The sequence below is a fragment of the Castanea sativa genome, chromosome 1 (genome assembly GCF_040712315.1).
Source record: "Castanea sativa cultivar Marrone di Chiusa Pesio chromosome 1, ASM4071231v1".
NCBI classification, from domain to species: domain Eukaryota; kingdom Viridiplantae; phylum Streptophyta; class Magnoliopsida; order Fagales; family Fagaceae; genus Castanea; species Castanea sativa.
The window spans coordinates 80,266,440-80,285,779 of NC_134013.1; the positions used below are offsets into that span (position 1 = coordinate 80,266,440).

General features: G+C 35.8%; 3 protein-coding genes across 5 annotated transcripts; 2 read left to right on the top strand and 1 right to left on the bottom strand.

Annotated features, from left to right (window-relative positions):
- The first annotated feature begins 333 nt into the window (after positions 1-333).
- On the top strand, positions 334-5,988 carry LOC142639999 (DNA replication licensing factor MCM5). The gene is made up of 18 exons (XM_075814116.1): positions 334-689; positions 792-935; positions 1,147-1,326; positions 1,417-1,515; positions 1,617-1,753; positions 1,849-1,954; positions 2,526-2,660; positions 2,733-2,810; positions 3,008-3,112; positions 3,263-3,354; positions 3,439-3,571; positions 3,665-3,760; positions 4,072-4,163; positions 4,258-4,348; positions 4,552-4,661; positions 5,168-5,297; positions 5,384-5,485; positions 5,721-5,988. Exons 1-18 carry the CDS (start codon positions 402-404, stop codon positions 5,802-5,804), a joined length of 2,202 nt encoding a protein of 733 aa, XP_075670231.1. The 5' UTR covers positions 334-401; the 3' UTR covers positions 5,805-5,988.
- A 974-nt stretch (positions 5,989-6,962) lies between these two features.
- On the top strand, positions 6,963-12,576 carry LOC142643147 (uncharacterized). Of its 3 annotated transcripts, XM_075818042.1 has the most exons (9): positions 6,964-7,284; positions 7,364-7,421; positions 7,526-7,634; positions 8,291-8,399; positions 8,827-8,878; positions 8,974-9,120; positions 9,208-9,319; positions 10,712-10,838; positions 12,089-12,575. In XM_075818042.1, the coding sequence occupies exons 1-9, from the start codon at positions 7,031-7,033 to the stop codon at positions 12,543-12,545; spliced, it is 1,425 nt and encodes a 474-aa protein (XP_075674157.1). In that variant the 5' UTR covers positions 6,964-7,030; the 3' UTR covers positions 12,546-12,575. The 3 variants fall into 3 exon arrangements, with proteins under 3 accessions (XP_075674792.1, XP_075675203.1, XP_075674157.1); XM_075818677.1 differs by lacking the exon at positions 8,827-8,878 and having other exon boundaries at positions 6,963-7,284; positions 8,997-9,120; positions 12,089-12,576; XM_075819088.1 differs by lacking the exon at positions 8,827-8,878 and having other exon boundaries at positions 6,963-7,284; positions 9,003-9,120; positions 12,089-12,576.
- Positions 12,577-12,926: 350 nt separating this feature from the next.
- LOC142642346 (uncharacterized) lies at positions 12,927-17,527 on the bottom strand. The gene is made up of 5 exons (XM_075817038.1): positions 17,295-17,527; positions 16,544-17,126; positions 15,175-15,581; positions 14,596-14,694; positions 12,927-13,358 (listed from the first exon to the last, which is right to left on the bottom strand). Exons 1-5 carry the CDS (start codon positions 17,432-17,434, stop codon positions 13,145-13,147), a joined length of 1,443 nt encoding a protein of 480 aa, XP_075673153.1. The 5' UTR covers positions 17,435-17,527; the 3' UTR covers positions 12,927-13,144.
- Between the last annotated feature and the right edge of the window lie 1,813 nt (positions 17,528-19,340).

Genomic DNA, 19,340 nt, shown 5'->3' on the forward strand with positions numbered 1-19,340 from the left:
ATTTTTTTTTTAACTATGTCTATGTTCCACTATTATTTTACATACAAAAAATATCAATTTTACCTTTTAGGTCAAATATGTACCTAACAAATAAAAATAAATAAAAAATCAATCAAGAGATATGTAGTTCAAATTAACACACTTCTTAATATTTCCAGCCTAGACAAATTACCAAAAAAAAAAAAAAAAAAAAACCCCTCAAAACTTTTTTATTTATTTAAAAGGCTCCAGTCCACCAGGTGCCAAGTCAGCATCCCTCTCTTTCCCGCCAAATCTTTCCCGCCAAAAAAAAAGCCCAGAACTACGAGACCCCCCCCTCTTCCCTCTAAACAAACACACACAGTCACAGTCACTCTCCCCATTTTCTTCCTAGAGAGAGAGAGAGAGAGAGAGAGAGAGAGATGTCTGGTTGGGACGAGGGAGGCGTGTACTACAGCGACCAAGCTCACTCATGGCGCGACGGCCGAGGCGGCACAGACGACCCGGAGGCCGCCGCGAGCCGCCACTCGGTACTCCAGAAGCTGAAGGAGTTCATCCGTGGCTTCGAGACCGACAAAAACGTGTTCCCCTACAGGGAAAGCCTTGTCCACAGCCCTAAGTCCCTCCTCGTCGACATGGAAGACCTCGACGCCTTCGATCCCGACCTTCCCTCTAAGCTTCGCTCCGCCCCCGCCGATTACTTGCCCCTCGTAAACCTCCTCTCACTCTGTTTACTTCCATTTCCGAATTTCTGGAAATTGTGTTTTTTTTTATGTTTGTGGTCGGTTTTTTTTTTTTTTTTTTTTTCGCAGTTTGAGACGGCGGCCGCGGAGGTTTTGGTGAGTCTGAGATCGAAAGTGGCCGGGGAGACCGGAGAAATGGAGGATCCGATCACCGGAGATGTCCAGGTTTTGCTTACGTCGAGGGAGGATCCGGTGTCGATGAGATTCCTTGGGGTTAGTGGGTTTTTTTTTTCAGTTTTTCTGTTTCTTGTTTGGTTGATTAGAAAATTGATGAAATTAGCTGGGAAATGAAATGACTGTTTGGGTTTAATGAGAGTACACGAGTGAAATTTCTGATTTTTTCATCTACTTTTGGTACATTACCGAATGGGGGAGTAGGGTTTGTTTGTTTTCCTAATTTTAGGGTTTTGTTGTTGTTGGATAGGCTCAATATATATCAAAACTTGTGAAAATAGCTGGGATTACTATAGCTGCTTCTAGGACTAAGGCAAAGGCGACTTATGTGACTCTTATCTGTAAGAACTGTAAAAATACAAGGCAAGTTCCGTGTCGGCCAGGTCTTGGTGGTGCAATTGTCCCTCGCTCGTGTGATCATACCCCTCAGGTTTTATTTCACACCACTTGTTAGAATTTCTCTCATTTTTTGTTGTTGTTTTGAGTGAGGTTTGATATGGGTGATTGGGATTATTTGTAGGCGGGAGAAGATCCATGCCCACTTGATCCATGGATTATAGTTCCAGATAAGAGCAAGTATGTTGATCAGCAGACTTTGAAATTGCAGGAGAATCCAGAGGTATTGATCCTAATTTTGATGAAGAATTTTTTTTTTTTTAATTTATAAATGTTGAATGGGAGTTTTTGCTTAATTGATTGGTGTTTGCATGGTAATTGAAGGATGTTCCTACCGGGGAGCTTCCAAGGAACATACTTCTATCTGTGGATCGCCATCTTGTTCAAACTATTGTACCCGGCACAAGATTGACCATCATGGGTATTTATAGTATCTATCAAGCTGCCAACTCTACTGCATCGTGAGTATCATTACACTTTCAGATGAATGTTTTGCTATACTGGATTATCTACCCTCCTCCCTTGCTGAATTTATTTTTAATTTGGTTTTGTGTAGCCACAAAGGAGCTGTCGCTGTTAGACAGCCTTATATCAGAGTTGTGGGAATTGAAGAAGCAAATGAGGCCAACTCTCGAGGTCCTGCTGCTTTTATGCCTGAAGAGGTTAGTCTGGAATCATTCTGAAAACTTCAGTTAAAACTGCACTGGCCACCCTCTTCTCAACAATGTAGCACTTCCTCTTTCACTGTGCATTGCACATTGCATTGCTTTTATCAACATTTTTATTGTGTTTGTTAATGCAAAGAATTTTTATGTCTCCAGTGTCACTAAATGATTGGCAAAGCTCGGAATTATTTTCTATTTGGTGCTGCTTGTATATTTTTGAAACTTTTTGTATAGTGACAGATACTATTCAGTGAGAGCTTATAATTAGATTGTGGTCAATATGAAGCTTCTTTGTGAGTCATTTGTTCATAGAAAAAGGCTACAATATTGAATGAAGTTGAAAATGCCTTTGTTAGATTTACAACTTCTCTTTGGCATTTGTTTTTTCCCATCTTTTTGTAAATGTTAGAACCGTACTTGCCCAAAAATAATGTTGAGGCTATGTCCTTCAATTCTGAATTATCTTTTGATGTATGCAAATCACAGATCAACGTAGGATGAGATGATTTTAATCTGCCTTTTGATCTACCATTTTTCAATTTTTTTACTGTAATGGCATTGTTCACAGATAGAAGAATTCAAAAAGTTTGCTGCAGAACCTGATGTATACAAAAACATATGCTCCAAGATAGCTCCCTCTATCTTTGGTCATGATGACGTGAAGAAGGCTGTGGCTTGTCTGTTATTTGGAGGATCAAGGAAGGTACATGCCTGAAAATTGTCTTTTAGCGCCCTTATGATTTGTTCATTGCATAACTATTCTTTCTATATACAGAGTTTGCCGGATGGTGTGAAATTAAGGGGTGATATCAATGTGTTGCTTTTGGGGGACCCATCTACTGCTAAATCACAGGTTAGTTCTATACATCTTTCTTAATTCAGGAGCCAAGCTGTTTATTGGAAGTTGCACTGAGTCCTGCTTACGCTGTCCCTTAATTCCTCCTAGCAAAAGGATTTCTCCACTTATTAGATACCATTTTAAGATAGTTCAGGCTCTTGCTTTTGATGCCACCTAAGGGAAGGTGCTGATTTGATGTTTACCTTGTACAGTTTCTCAAGTTTGTCGAAAAGACTGCTCCTGTTGCTGTTTATACTTCAGGAAAAGGCTCATCAGCAGCTGGTCTTACAGCTTCTGTGATCCGAGATAACAGCTCTGTAATTTCTTGAACTTTGGTTGACTAATATGCAAACAGTGTTTTATCTTTAGGTTTTATCTCACTACTGAAATCTTCTTAATGGATTAATATTTGTTCCCTCATCCTGAAAAAAGATTTCTGATTTGAATTCACACTTTTTGCACTACAGCGTGAATTTTATCTTGAAGGAGGAGCTATGGTTTTGGCAGATGGAGGTGTTGTATGTATTGATGAGTTTGACAAAATGAGACCAGAAGATAGGTATTATAAATTAGGATTAGATTTTACTGGTCCTTTTGTTTATCTGTCATAGTTATTAAGTTTAACCCACATTATTTTCCATAGGGTTGCTATTCATGAAGCCATGGAACAGCAAACCATATCCATTGCTAAAGCAGGAATAACAACGGTTCTTAATTCTAGAACCTCGGTGCTTGCAGCTGCTAACCCTCCATCAGGACGTTATGACGATCTTAAGGTCCAAACCCTGCTTTCCTCTTTCATGTTAGTTTTTCAAAGGCAAACATAATTTCTCATGGAGAAGCTAATAACAATGTTCATGTTCTTCCAGACTGCACAGGATAATATTGATTTGCAGACAACAATTCTTTCTAGATTTGATTTAATATTCATTGTGAAAGATGTCAGGATGTACAGTCAAGACAAGGTAATTTCCTATTATCTTGCTTAAATGAAGTGTTTCACTTTAAGATGCACTTTTGTCTCTGCAAAAAGATCAATTATCCCGGTCCTTCATTGCATTTTCAGTAGCAACCTGAAGTATGCAGAAAAAATTATAAATATTTGAAATGCTTGATCTGTTGAAATCCTTAGAATGATCCTTCTGTGTGTTGTATCAAAAGGCTCATTTGAAACACCATAAAACTTGATATAGAAAAAAAAAATGTATCTATTGATGTGGCTTCCAAATGCCCCAGTAGTCAAAGTAGTGGCCTGACACGAATTATTCCATGACAGATTATTGCTAGTCATATCATAAAACTTCATGCATCTGCTGGTTTGGCCTCAAGTGACAATAAAGTTTCTAAAGAAGAGAACTGGCTGAAGAGGTATACAGTGAAGCAACTAGCTCATGAATTTCATTGATGTTGCTTTGTCAAATATTGATGAGATGCTGAAGCATTTAGGTTGCAATATTTGCAGGTATTTACAATACTGTCGAACTGAATGCCACCCACGCTTATCAGAATCTGCATCCACATTGCTCCAGAATAATTATGTCAAAATCAGACAGGTATTCATGCAGTTCTAGCTCATCTTAGAAAGAGCATTCAGTTCATATTAGTTCCAAGTTGGTGTTAGAAGAAATATTTTATGCAAGAAGTTACTTGGGAATAGCCATTTGATTGCTCTGTTGCTGAATTCCTCTTTCAAAATGAGCTTCATTGAGTGGGCCCTGTATCCAAATTGACTTTATTATTGTGATATTTTCTGTAGGACATGAGGCAGCAGGCAAATGAAACCGGTGAGGCTGCTGCAATACCGATTACTGTAAGGCAGCTGGAAGCTATTGTAAGATTGAGCGAGGCTCTTGCAAAAATGAAATTGTAAGTGTTGGTGGTTAAACATGATAATTTTAATACTATATGTTATTTGCTCCTGAAGTTGATGATCATTGAGCTGTGACACGTTGCACTAAATTGGGCATCAGAACTGTAGTTGCATGAACTCTAATGTGTTAAATTTAAATGTTAGACATGGTTCAGACAACATTTGGGAAGTGTGCAATGTTTGAATGACTTCTAATGGTTACTAGGAAGGAATAATTTAGACCTTTTTTAAAAAGAAATTCCTTACTCAATTACAGCATGGCAGTTGCTTGCTAGACTCCAATGAATGATGAGCCAATTGCTAGGACTCTTAAATGACCATACCCTCCCAATAACAAGAGTCAAAACGTCACTCATGTTACTATGTTAAATTTGTCTTGCATGCCGCCCCCCCCCCCCCCCCCCCCCAAAAAAAGGCCCTTTTCTTACTCTTTTTAGTTCCCCATTTTTAGTAGCTTTGCATTTATGCATAACTAGTCTTTTTTCCTACGCTACAATATCAGGTCCTATGTTGCCACTGAGGAGAATGTGCAGGAAGCAATTAGACTTTTTACTGTTTCCACGATGGATGCAGCAAGGTCTGGTATAAGTCAACAAGTGAATCTTACGGCAGAGATGGCTAATGAGATAAAGGTCTGTCAGAGACTATGACCTTAATGCTCTCCATTGTCTTTTTCTATCTCGTTAAATTTGTAATTTTTTTTTTTTTGGGACAACAGCAAGCTGAAACCCAGATAAAGAGAAGAATAGGGATTGGAAACCACATATCAGAAAGAAGACTGATCGATGATCTTACCAGAATGGGGATGAATGATTCTATTGTAAGTGTTTAACTTATGCCATGCCAATTTATCCTTTTAAAAAAAGAATTGTCTTGTATGTTTCTACCTTTAACCTCAGTATTTCTCGAATAATTTAAGTTGAATAATAAATCTTGAAGCAACTATGCTAACTTTGGTCATCCTCTACTTTAGCGTGGATGAATCTCTTACATAAGTACTTTTCCAAATAATCTCTTAAAGCACTGCTTTTATTGATGTTTATTTTCATTTGCAGGTGAGAAGAGCTCTTATTATTATGCACCAGAGAGATGAAGTTGACTATAAGCGAGAGAGGCGTCTAATTTTTCGTAAAGCATAATCCATATTTCTATATTTCTAGCCATTTGTAAGCAAATTATTAGCACATATACATTGATTAGGAAACCTATCTATTCTTCTCTTTTGTATTTTTTTATTTGTATGACAATTGTGTTCCAGATGCCAAGCTCCATAACTTATATTAGATCTTACAAATCAAAGTGCATTTCAAATTCAACGTCAAATTTATGTACACACAAGTAGTTACCTTTAAAGGGCAAGAGATGCAATTTCGTAGATAAATTTATGAAAATAATTTTGAAGGTGCCATAAAAATTAAAATGCTGAGCAGGATGGGCAACGGGGATGCAAATAAAAATTGTGACTGCTTATTGAATTGTCATGTTATCTGATGTAATACGTAACTAAGGCTTAATTATCTTTTTCCTGTTTCATTATAATGAAGAGATAAAGGAAAATCATGGCCTGTCAATTTTTAAGAGACTAAGTGAGGGGCTTGAATGTTTCAGGCTGTGAGGGGAAGTCCATATTTCCTTGCAGTGAAAAATCAAATTGGGTATCATTCATTTGTTTTGTAACTAGGCCCTTTTATTTCCTTCTGTTTTTGGAGTTGCCTAGGACTTTCATTGTGGACGTTTAACTTTCCCGCTGCGTTTGTAACTGTTAATTCATTAGTCATTGGAGAAACTACAGAAAATGATTCAAAGAAAGTTTAGAATGGGTTGAAAAAAATAAAAAATAAATTTTGGATGTCAACTAATTTAGTTAAAAGTTTTAGGTCATTGTATTATAGACATGGAATCGATTTGTATACCCATAAGAGAAACCAGTGAAGGAATGAGTAGGGTTGCACTCACACCATTTGTATGGTCCTGTGTGTAATAAGGAATGTGAAACAAGATTAGCCCTTTTGTTAAGAGAGGATATTTATATTTGAGAACATGTACACACAATTCTAAATTAAAAATTATTATATATATTTAATTAGATTTTTGGGTAAAAACTAAAAATACAAAAACATGAGATTTGGGTTAATGTGAGGGTGAGGCACTACCCAAACAATTCAAAGATATCAAATTTACCCCATAAACAGAAATCGCAATTAGCTTTGATTGTGCTGCTTTTATGTCAAGCTAATTTGTGATTTAACTTTAAATTGACACAATACAATGACAGAGCCCAAAAAAGAAGAAAAAAGAAGAAGACACCTGGGAGGAGAGGGTAAAGTAAAAACACTAATAAACTAAACTCTCAAAACGGTGTCAAATGCGGTTTGTACTTAAGGCCAAACCTCGTGGTGGGTATTTTGTATTTGACTCTAGAAGGAGAGAGAGAGAGAGAGAGTTGGGTAAAGAACAGAACAGAGCACATATCATAAGAAGAAGATCAGACCAGAGAATGGCTATCTCCCATTGGAAGTCACCTCCGGTAGCTCACAATCTCTGCTGCTACCGTGCTCTACACACCACAACAACAAGAACCACTTCTTCAACACTCTCCCTTTCACAACGTCCTCTCAGGTACTCTCTCTCTCTCTCTCTCTCTCTGAAGAAGCAAAAGAAGAAAAAATGATAATAAAAAGTCGTTTGGTTGATGTAGATATGCAGTGGTGGGCGCTGGTTTTGCTGGGCTCTCCGTTGCTTGGCACTTATTAAACGTAACGTATTATCTATTCTGTTTTTTTACACTCTCCTTCTTTCTTTACAAAACAAAAACAGCAGCTTTTTATTGATTGATATTAACATTAACAATGGGGAGCAGAGTAGTGGTAAGGATTTGGGTTTACACATAGACATATATGATGAAGTAGGCATTGGCGGCGGAGCTTCCGGTGTCTCTGGCGGTCTTCTCCACCCTTATTCCCCTAAAGGTACCATACCATACCAACCTTCTTCGTTCCACTACACTCTCTGCTCTTTTTTCTTCACTTTTTTTTTTTATACTATATATTGTTCTTTTTGTTGTTCACTAGTTGCAACTTACAATTTGCTCCCTGATTTTCATAATTTCCATAACATTTTCAATTTTCAACTATGTTAATGTGATTTTCATAATTTCCACAACATTTTCAATTTTCAACTATGTTAATGTAGTCTTTTCCTCAACCAAATGCCTCGTCATCAACAATTTCAGCACAAAGCCTATATTCTTCCCAAAATTAAAAATTTTGAATGAAATTGGAACCCTTTAAACATATGAGAATAGAATGGGACCTTCAAATGCCACACCATCATCAATTTTCAACAATATAAAAAAAATGTAGTCTTTTTCTCCTTCAAAACTTCAAATGCCACACCATCATCAATTTCCACACAAAGCCTATAATCTTCCAAATTAAACTTTTTTATGAAAATTGAAACCCTTTTCAATTTTGGGAATGGAATTCTATATTTCATGAACCAAAAATTATAGTTGTTGAGCTTCTTCTTTCTTTTCGCTATTCATAATACCCTTGTGTGTTGTTTTGTTTTTGCCAATTTTTGTAAAAATTTTAACGGACCGATCAGTTTGAATTTTCTTTTGTAGGTAAACTACTCTGGCGGGGTGCTGAGTGTTGGAATGAGTGTTTAAAGCTTTTGAGCATTGCAGAAGCAGCAGCTCCTCAAAACTTTAATGGGTCCATAGTTCGGAGAAGGTTCTTTTCTCGTTGCATAACCCCCTTGTTTTATTTCTTTGTAGATTTGGTTACCCTTTCAAGCGTGCATATATATAATTCAGATCTTTTGGTCATTGTGTATGATATTTACAAATTAGTTGACTGAAAGTAGTAATTTAGAAATCTAGCATTTTTTGTAAGGTCCATTTTGATGTGTTCTTAATCCCTTTGGGTCAGTTCGTTCATGAACAGTTTTAAACAAGGAAATATCATAAATTTATGAAAGTAAACGGTCATGTTTTCTTAATAATATATTGCACTAAGTTAGAGTCCTTTTCGGTATTCATTGTGCCTTACTTTAATGCTCATGCATTGCTTTACTTTTTTCCCCTTTATGTTTTATGTCCCTTAACCTATATGTGGTGGGTTATCCTTTTTGATCGAACTTTTTCAAATTTCAATTTAGGGGCATCTTGAGACCAGCGATGAACTTGAAGAATTTGCTTATATTGAATGATGTAATTCAGTCTGACCTTCATCAATGCCTAAATAGCTTAGTAGTTGATATTTCATTTGTAATAATATTGGCATTTCTTGCTTTTTATTTTATTAGAATGCTCAGAATTGCCTTGCCAGTTGCAGAATAGAGACCATTGATCAGGTTGCTGCTCAAAATCTAGCATCCAACTTATGTCTTCCTTTCAACTCTGCCTTCTATATGCCTGAAGCTGTAAATATCCATCCTCAACACTATCTTCAGGTCTGAAGAAATTAAGCCTCTTCTTGGAGTAACTATTATTTTATATATATATTGTCCTCTTTCTAACTGTTATTTAATTTTTTTTAGGCACTCTTCTTAGCGTGTGAAAATTTAGTGAAAGAACTACCATATTCTGGTCTTGGAGTAAAAGAGTTACATTTGCATAAGAAATCTATTCACAAACTCCTAGATTTTGAAGGTTATCTTTCAGACGACTATTTTGATCTTTTTTAATTGCATTTGTGTGTTAAGGTGGTCATCACATATCTGCTATAGAAGGCTCATGTTGTAGAATTTTTAGGCTCTTTCTATATAGGTTGCATGCATGTAATCGCCCCTTCACATACTTGACCGTCACATTTAATTTCCTGTATAATTAATAAAAAATGAAATGTATTGTGCAAATTTTATGACCCTTGAGTTGTTGATTGGCTTATAATAGTTTCTGATACAGAGCAGTGACACAGCTGGAAATATACAACTGAGTAACATGGACAATTCTGTAGAGTATCCATGTCCATGATAAGCACAAAAAGGTCTCCAATATACAACATTCGTTTTGTTTTTTTACAATTTCAATATTTGGTGCATGTATCAATTGTCATGTCCTTGACCCACGTCATTGTTAATGCAACATAGTTGAATTAAGAATAAAATAAAAATTGAAGCACCACCTGAAGATTCAAATATTTATTGAGCCTTCACCTACACTTGGCCCCCAAGTATAAAATGTAATGTCACTTTTCTATAGATTAGAGAGATGTCTTGCTGAATTTTACAGCAAATGATGGCTGATTATGAAGGTAGGGTTTGGAATGGAAGGAGACCCTAACTGCTTCCATTTTTGGGAGTCAGCAATTCAGAAATGTTCTCATTCACACTTCTCACACGTAATCATGTGATAATAGAACCACTACCTGAAATTTTGAGCCACTTTCTTTTTTACTCAAAACTGTGTCCCCAACAAGTTAGCTAACTTGAGAAAGTTCCCTTGTACCTGATTATTCCCTATAACATTCAATCCTGAACATGAGAACTTTGGTAGACAATCTGTTGGCTATAATAAAAATATGATTTGGCTTTGCATTGGCAAAAGAAAATTGTCAGTGGGAATTTAGACCATCAAACCTATATGATGCATGGAGCAGATTTTGTTTCTAAATTTGAATTTAGTTGTTAATGTTTAGGGTTTTAAGGGATTTGACTAGGCATTTTCCAGATCGGTGCACTCCCTAAACCCTATTAAAATAGTGTTATTGTAATCGCGAGAGGAGAGTTGAATTTGAATTAGAATTATTATTATTAGTAGAGAATATGTCTCCTCCCTTGTTTCCCTTTGTTTGGTGGTGATGCCTAAGGTTTGCGGGCAGATTCTAAGTGGTGAAGCCTAGGATTTTTGCTGTTCATCCTTTTTGTTACTCTTTTATCTCTATTTTCCTACATGTTCTGCATCACTATATTAAGCTTCAAATTGCTGTTTTGACTTTTGAGTGGCTAAGCTTCTTTAAATTTCATAATTTACAAACATACTTCATTTAGAGCATTTATCTCTTCCTTAATTAGTTAATGTGATTGAATTTTTTGTTATTAGGGGAATATGATGCGGTGGTAGTATGTCTAGGTGCCAAAGCAGATTTGCTTCCAGAGCTCTCAGGAAGGCTTCCATTGAGGACTTGTAGGGGTGTCATTGCTCACCTGCAGCTGCCTGATGATATGGGGTAAAAGCTATCTTATGTCTTCCATACACTTTGTGCCAGTGTTTAAAATTAAATTTGAATCTCATGGTATATTTCATAGTTGTTAGTATCATACGACATGCGATACATATTGTATAGTAGCCAAAAAGTTATGTTTTGTAAGTGCATATTAGTAGTTCTCTTGAATCGTACGACACGTAAGTGTATATCATATGAATCGTATCATAAGAATAGTATGCATCAGACAATACATAAACATATGGGTTTTCTTACTAAATTTTGGGCTTTGGCTTTAGCCCAAAAGTTTTAAACAAATTATTGGGATATTTAGGTTTAATATAGCAAAGTGACTTTTAAAAAATTAGTTTAATATAACTGCATCAATAAAAATACATATTGTTATTTTAAAATTTATATTGTGCATGCTAAGGAGATTTTTGTTATTTGTGTGGTTTGCAATAAGCTTTCCTAATTTTTTCAGTACATAAAAAAAAATATTTGATTGATGTCTTCTAAAAAAAGGGTACATAAAAAAGGGTGATAAAGAGGAAAAGAATTAGGGAAAAAGATTCCACTTGGGATCATTGAATCCATATAACTGATGATAAGATAAGTAGGCTAAGACTTAAATGCGACTATTTGTCAAATGGATATTAGGGTGAAGTTATACGGATGAAAAACCACCAAGCACGGACTCATAAGTTTTTTTTTTTTTTTTTTGGACAAAAACTCGTAAGGATGTTTAACCATGTTTGAAAATGCCAGATGATAAAAATTATTTTGCCAGACTTTTGGAAAAAAGAAAAAGAAATGAGCAACTTGATGATGATTTAGATGTTGAATGTCTTCAAGAAGAATATTCACAGAATATTGATGCCATGACGGTGATAATTAAATTAGCTGTATATGTTCCAAGTTTATAATAAAGATTAGGTGTTTGTGTCTTATAATAGACAATACATAAAAATGAAAAAATAATCCACGATATAATTCATGTTTTGACAACTATAGTCCATAATATATAACTCAATTTTGGACAACAAAACAAATTTAAATGTTTCGTAACTTTTACAGGGTCATATAAAGGATTTCTTGATATTTTGATCCTCTACCCCTTGTGTATCTGTGTGCCGGTGTGCATATTGTATTTCCCTTATGATGTCATCATCATGTAAAGGCTATAAGAAACAAACGGTGAATCGTGTTGTTTCCATTTCGTGTGTCCAATTTTTACTTCTATTGCAATACTCATTTTTGAAATACTCTTGCAGAGAAGATTATCCAGAGCATGGCCCCTCAATATTGTCAGATGCGTGGCTTGCCTTCCAGGGCCCCCGCAGTTTATATATGGGCTCAACATGGGAATGGAAATCAAGTAACTCCTCACCAAACGTATCAGCAGATGAATCTTATAGTGCTCTTCAAGAGCTATTGCCGAAGGCAAATGTGATATACCCAGCTATTAAGAATTGGACTTTTACTGGAGCAAAGGCTGGCCTAAGAGCAATGCCGCCTCTTACTCCACATGGATCACTTCCACTTTTGGGTTGTATCAATGATGTTATTGGTGGAAATTATGCTTGTAATTACTGGTTATTTGGAGGGCTTGGTTCAAGGGGATTGTTGTACCATGGTTGGCTCGGGAAACTGATTGCACAGGCCATGCTGTGCTCTAATGAAGAAATAATTCCGACTGAACTAACATCTTGGAAGAAAATGAAGCAATGATTCATGAAATTCTTCAAGAAAACCATCTATTGAATTCTTAATTTATTTAGTTCTCTTAGAAAAAAGGCATGCTCAACTTTCCTCTTGCAAACAGAAAGGGGCCAATAGACTTGTTTTTTGGGAGGCTTGGGGGGATGGGGATTCTGTAACAACAAAGTAAACTAATCTATTACAATTCAAGGTTTAAGATTTAGGAAAATGTCAAAACTAATCTTTTTTTTTTTTTTTTTTGAATCCGTCAAAACTAATCTTCAATCTTCATAAAAAGCTGTTTTTTCCCCCTGGTATTCCTTGTCATCTAACTAATCTAGATAGATAGTGAACATCTTTTGAGGTTATCTTGGATGAGAATTTAATTTGAAAGAGTACAGATGGCTAATATTGGACAATATAGCTCCACAAGCAGTCATTAGTTGTAACGGTTCTTACCCAGACAAAACAAAATTCAAGAAATAATTCTAGCCAACATTTCTAGTAACTGGGGCTAACAAAAGCAGTTTCTTGTCATTTTGCAACACATTAAACTGCGTAAGTTCAATATACAATCAGTCATGTTCACACTAACTGGTAACATCTAGTGCAGGAAGAAACTGAGGTTCCTAGCCCAATGTCCACATATAAACCTGGCCCCCACTTGTGGCTCCTGCAAGCATGCCAACATTGAAAGGGTGTGCATCAAACCTGCATGGAATTGCTGACATGTGTGGACTTTCTAGAGTGAATATTGTTCTTTTTTGAGCTGGGGAGATAACATCAACTCCTCTTTTCATATTGCCAATGAAGACGTATGAATCATCCCAACCCCATATTGCTCTGCTCCCATAAAAAAAGATGTTAAACACAATCTTATTTCCACAATAATTGTTCATCAGTACAAGGACATCAAACCACAGTTACCATCCAAATTATCCTAATCACAATTTTACCTTTTTTTGTGTTTTTGAAAGAGGGTTTTTTTTTTTGGGTGGGTGGGGCGATACAGTCTGTTGGGCATGAAAAAGAAGCATTTCTTTGGCTGGACAAACGTCACCTTGATGGAGGTTTACTTCCAAAGTATGGTTACAGGATTGTATGATGCTGGGAGCAGCAATAATGCTAGCGTTTCTAGCGTTATCTCTAATGGCCATTGATGCTGATTCAAGTTAAATTGCTTCAGGAAAACTGGGAAGAGAGGGATTTCGTAGAATGGACTGGACTATTGCTATATCTGGTATCTTCAATTGTGCAAAACCTGGGAAGCTATCAGATCAAAGCAGCCACTTGTTGATTGGTGGAGGATGGTCTGACATTCTCTACTATCCCAAGGCATGCATTCATCTGTTGCTTGGCTCTTAGAAATAGATTGACTACCCAAAGGCTCTTAAATTGGGGTATCAAGGTGATATTTTGTATGTATTTTAAAGACAGTATATAGGAAGCAGGGATCACTTGAATTTCGAGTGCTCATTTCCCATGAGAGTTTGGCATCAGATTGAGATGTTATGTCTGATTAGATTCAGGATGCAGTGCTGGTCTAAAATCCTACAATGGGGTGTCAAAGCTTTGAAGGGGAAGGGTCTCAAATATGTGATATGTAAGGTTTCTTGGGCATAATATATCACTGCAGAGATATGCTAAAGTATTTAATGGTGTCATCTAGCCTGAGGAGTGAGAGCATAATTCAAGCAGTCAAGTGGTATGTGAAATCTACAGTTGATTGTTGCAGGAAGTTTAAAAGACTCTGAAGGACAAAACCCACATCAGTCTCTTGGGCATCTCTTGCTCAGTGTTGATTGGTGGAAAGAACTAATTTTTCAGGGGGTCTGGGTTCTTGGTTACATCACTGTAATTTGTTTTGTTTGTTTTTTTAGTTGTCTTGCAGTCTTAGCTGCTGGTTTGGTTTGATTTTTTAGTGCTCAAGGAAATTTTAGAGACCAGCAAAAGGTTGTTATTAAGGAACAGTCACAAACTTTAATAGAGAATGATATTCAGATTTGCCATAGAACATCAAGCAGATAGTTCAACAAAAGAAAGACACATCAGCATTTGATAATCTGGTAAAATTTTGTACCTGAAAGAAGAAATCCATCTGCCTGTCTGATTGTTATGCTTAATCATTGAAGCGTGGTCAAAATCAACTCCAGTCACTATACCAACTGTGTCATCCGTGCTACATGAAGACGATTGAAAATTAATTAGTAGAAGTAAGATCACATACGATTCTGTTCAAACTACCCACACGTTATATACAATACTTTTGACTCTAAACAAGAAAAACTAATATTAGCAACATGTTGCATTTAGGGGAAAAAGACAAAAAATAAAATAATTTGCTTGTTTGCATACCTAAAAAGAGGAAGTTGATTAGTAGCTAAGAAATCCCTAATATCTCACAACTACAACTATAAAATAAAGGGATCAACCTGAAATTTAGCTTCTTCAGCAAGTTGTTTATAAGGTAATTCACTCAATCAGTATTTAACTAGTATTGGAAAATAGTATACACATTAAAAAAGAGCCAATTTTGTTTGCAAAGTTTAGTACTAATTATAAAATTACACCAACAAGTATAGATTATGATCACTGAAGGGAACTCAAATAGTTTGAAGCAAACTACCATCTAAGAGGTTGTAAGATATTCAATGCATACCTTGTTGTTGCGAGGGAGCTTCCAGAGGGTGAGAAGTAAGCAGACTGCACAGCCCTATTGTGCCTAACTTCCCTCAGAGGTTTAGGTTGATCTACATTAACACTTCTCAGATCCCATATGCAGGCAGTTCCATCTGAGGAACTAGTAGCCATGATGTTAGGGTTTTCTGAGTTAAAATCAATGGAATTAATTCTATCTTCATGCAAATTCCATTGCGTTGAGCATTTCCCAACCCTTTCATCCCAGATATTAAAACCTCCACGACCCTCGCTAAAATATAAGCACTTGATATTGTCTGGTTGTTGAGAAAGAGAATATATAGAATCATCACTAGAATATACCAGATCAAATACCTCCTTCTCAGCATCCATCAATCGGATAAATCCAAAATAACAACTGGTAAAGATCTGCACTTTAAATTCAACAATTATGAATCAGCTGACACCATATGAATTTATAAAACTCAACATGCGTCCAATATTTCTAGAGTGTAAGAGTGTGTAACCACGAAGTAACGGCTAAAGTCGAATGAGTAATTATTTTATAAGAGCCAGCCCAAGAAATTATATTGAACTATTCAAAGCAGATAACTCAATATGAAAATAGTCATACAAACGAAGCAAAGCCATCTGCATTCATTATTCAATCCAATAGCATCAAGGTATCCTAAAACATTTACAACCTCATTAATTCTTCTCAAGTATACAGAATCTTCATCAGAATTGTTAACTGAAGGCTATTATGTTCAAGAAAAAGAAATGCCAATGCATGGCAATTAAGGGAAGGGGTTTGGGGAAGCATATATCAGCTTCAAAAGTGTTGGTTATTAACTTATATAAGTGATATTCATTCTAATATTTACAGTGTCTACTGCTCAAAACAATGTGGTTTGGTCTATGAGGAAAAAACATATACATAGCAAGTAAAGCAACAACTTCAAAAATAACTTAGGTTCACATTAAAAAGATATACAATTCTGTACATATCATATAAAGAGATGATTCTGCAGCTCCAATTCACTTCCAACCAAAGTAATAGGTAACTGTACAGTGAAAAACACCACTGCTGTCTAGTAAATAAGAAGTTGCCTTCACATTTCAAAATTTCGTTACAGAAATTATTATGCTAGTGCTACTACTAAAAATTAAGCATCTTCCTCAGAATACTATGTGACAGTAAGTAAGATTGTGGAATGTCAAAGTAGTAATAAGATAATACAATCTCGAAATGTACATGTGGTGCACTATTTCTAAAACTATTTAACACACCAACACTAAATGCAGAGTACTTATTAACATTTCTAGGCAATCAATTACACACTATTGTAAACATTAAGTACAATACAAGCAATCTTTTCAAACCAAATTACCTTTGATAAGCGTTGTTGCTGGATGGAAATCCCGGAAATGGGACCAGGATGTGGATGATACAAATAAATCCCATCTTCTTCATCCATACTAGAATCGACATCCCAAAACCCAACATCCCCAAACTTGTTCCCAACCACAATCATTCTCGAATTGCTACAAGGCAAAAACCGCACATTCATTATCCTCCCCGGCACGACTCGCGCAATATTCTCTGGATTCAGACTCAAAGAACCCAATTCCAAACGATCACACACACCCTTTATCGAATCTCCGCCATTTTCATCACCAAATTCCTCATGGGGTTTCTTTGAAACGCCCAAAATCCTATCCATTAGTAGTTTATCGGAGCCGGTTCCACGATAAGCATCTCTGCTACTAAGAGGCCCCAAATCACGCGGCGAAGGGTTGGATTGGGTTGAAGATTTTGCAGCCATAGGAGTTGCTTCGACAGTATCTTCTAGAGCTTTGAAGTCGGAGTATTCTGGTGGCATTCCACGAGTGCGCAAAGACCTTCGGATTACGATTGGGGATTGGGTTTTGGGCTTCTTCTCCGGACTCACTTTGTACGATTTGGTTACAACTCTGCCAAGAGAAAACAAAAAACAAACAAAAAATAAGAAAAAATTTAAAGTTTTGAGAAATGGGTTTTCCATTTTGGATAAAAATATTGATGGGTTTTGGATTTGGAATGTGCTGTTACAAAGATGGGTTTTCATTGAAAGTGAAATTTAGAGAGAGAGAGAGAGAGACCTTTGGCGCTTAGCAGAGGAAGAGGCGGAGAGCTCAGTGGCTTTGGAGTGGATTTTAAGAGCAGCCATCATTTCGTCGTTTCGACGAATGTTCTCGAGGCGCTTCCGCTCGTATTCTGTGAGTTTCTGAGACGACGCCATGGGAGAGTCAAAAGACACAGCTTGAGAGGAGAGAGAGCGGTTCTTTTTTTTTTTTGAGAAGGAGAGAGCGGTTCTATTTGGAAATGGGAAATGTCAAATGTAGAAAACATACATACGGGGTGTTGTTGTGTAATTGTGTTGTGTACTGTAGATGTGAGTGTGGGTGTGGCGGGAAATGGCTTTGGCGGGAATTAAAAAATCATAATAGTGTAGGACAGGAGAGAGAGGCAGGGCATTTTGAACAAAATTGTCTTTTTCAATTGTCATTTGGATTTGGACAATGTGATTGGATTGGAACCGAATGATATTGGCACTGAACTTCTGATATCATATATCATATATTACGTTTTTGAAATTCACTATTTATACATAGGCAAAGCAAAAATGTAGAGTGCACCTTTTTATATTTGACCAAAATTTATTTTAGACTTTTATCTTTGTTTTTGTTCAATCGAGTCATTTATTCAATTAAGGCACCTTTGTTCCAATCCCCAAAAAAGAATTAAGGTATTTTTGTCAATTTCTATTAAAAGATTTCTTAATTTAAAATCTTTGAAAAATAAAATTTTGGACACTTAAATAACAACATTTAACAAAGATTGACGGATAGATCTTAGCAGTCCGTTTGGATTAAAGGGAAGATCAGAGAAGTGAAAGGGAGTTTAGTACAATTGAATAAACTTGAAACTTAGTGGTCTTAATTGAAAGGAAAGTAAAGTTGAAATGAATTTTAGTCAAACTTAGATAATGCACTTTGCATTTTTTTCTCATATTAATTTGTAATTTTTTATGAAGAGTTTAAAAATAATATTAATAGTAATCAAAGTGCATCCACCTCAACAGTTGCAGTAAAACAAGGAGGAATTTCCTCTGACCAAGAAGGAGGAATTTCCTCCTTATTTAGCTGAAATTGAAACCTCCTTATTTAGAGGAATTTCCTCTAACCAAGATTTGGAAATAACTTATTTAACTGAAATTGAAACATTTTTGCTAAAAGTATTGTAAATAAATCGAAAAAATAGCTGAAATAGTACAATGAAGACCCATGAATAATACTAAAAAAAACTGAGTTTTTAAGCCAAAGCTAAATGCAACCGACATATTCACTGCAAGAATTTCCTCCAAAAGCATCCATATGTTGCCATATCTAATTTGAGCGCTTTTACCAAATATGAACCAATTCTTGGTCATCCCATTCAACAACAAAATCAAAATTACCAATTTCCAAGCAAAACATGATAACAATGGATGGAATTAGAACTTGGAGTTAGAGGACAAAAGTATAAACAAAAAAAAAAAAGTCATTATGAACCTCCAAATAAGTATTCATTTAGTATTAAGTATTAACAGACCGTTAACAAAGATAAAGAACAAAAAAAAATCATTGTTTTTTAATAAGTTAATACATTACAATCCAATTATGTATGAAAATGGAACTAGTTGTGTTTTTAAATCTTTAAAATCATCTATGATTGAATCCGTACTAGTTGTCACAATGATGTCCCTTTCAATGAATAATATCCCTTTCAATGAATAATATCATAATATCTGTCAAAAACTCATATTCCATTTTGTTGCAAAAGTCAATTTTGATGACATTCTTAGCTGAAGATTCTCACTCTATAGTTGCAATAAAAATTAGAAGAATAAACAAAAGCATGACCACTCTACAAACAAGCGAGTAGTATTACGGTTTTTTTAGTTCTCACCATCCATTGACACAATTATTTAGTTTAAAATTATGTTGAATTATCCAAAGGTCTTGTAGCTGAATTGACGCCTCCTTATGTGCTAAGTACTTGGTGATCTAAGAGGAGAAGGGTTTGAGGCTTTGAGCTGCGGGCTTAGTAGTATATTGTAATTACCTTGAAAAAATTGTGTCGAATAAGGGAAAAACTATTTTGTT

What these genes read in the sequence shown, in the direction of transcription:
- LOC142639999 (XM_075814116.1), top strand. Translation starts at nt 402, where the DNA reads ATGTCTGGTTGGGACGAGGGAGGCGTGTACTACAGCGACCAAGCTCAC. An exon ending in CTGCTTTTATGCCTGAAGAG is followed by an intron (nt 1,955 to 2,525) that starts GTTAGTCTGGAA and finishes CATTGTTCACAG; the next exon opens with ATAGAAGAATTCAAAAAGTT. An exon ending in AGATGGCTAATGAGATAAAG is followed by an intron (nt 5,298 to 5,383) that starts GTCTGTCAGAGA and finishes TTGGGACAACAG; the next exon opens with CAAGCTGAAACCCAGATAAA.
- LOC142643147 (XM_075818042.1), top strand. Translation starts at nt 7,031, where the DNA reads ATGCGGTTTGTACTTAAGGCCAAACCTCGTGGTGGGTATTTTGTATTT. An exon ending in TTGCTTGGCACTTATTAAAC is followed by an intron (nt 7,422 to 7,525) that starts GTAACGTATTAT and finishes AATGGGGAGCAG; the next exon opens with AGTAGTGGTAAGGATTTGGG. An exon ending in CAGCTGCCTGATGATATGGG is followed by an intron (nt 10,839 to 12,088) that starts GTAAAAGCTATC and finishes ATACTCTTGCAG; the next exon opens with AGAAGATTATCCAGAGCATG.
- LOC142642346 (XM_075817038.1), bottom strand. Translation starts at nt 17,434, where the DNA reads ATGGCGTCGTCTCAGAAACTCACAGAATACGAGCGGAAGCGCCTCGAG. An exon ending in AGCTCCCTCGCAACAACAAG is followed by an intron (nt 14,695 to 15,174) that starts GTATGCATTGAA and finishes GTCTTCATGTAG; the next exon opens with CACGGATGACACAGTTGGTA. An exon ending in AGATGGATTTCTTCTTTCAG is followed by an intron (nt 13,359 to 14,595) that starts GTACAAAATTTT and finishes TTATGGGAGCAG; the next exon opens with AGCAATATGGGGTTGGGATG.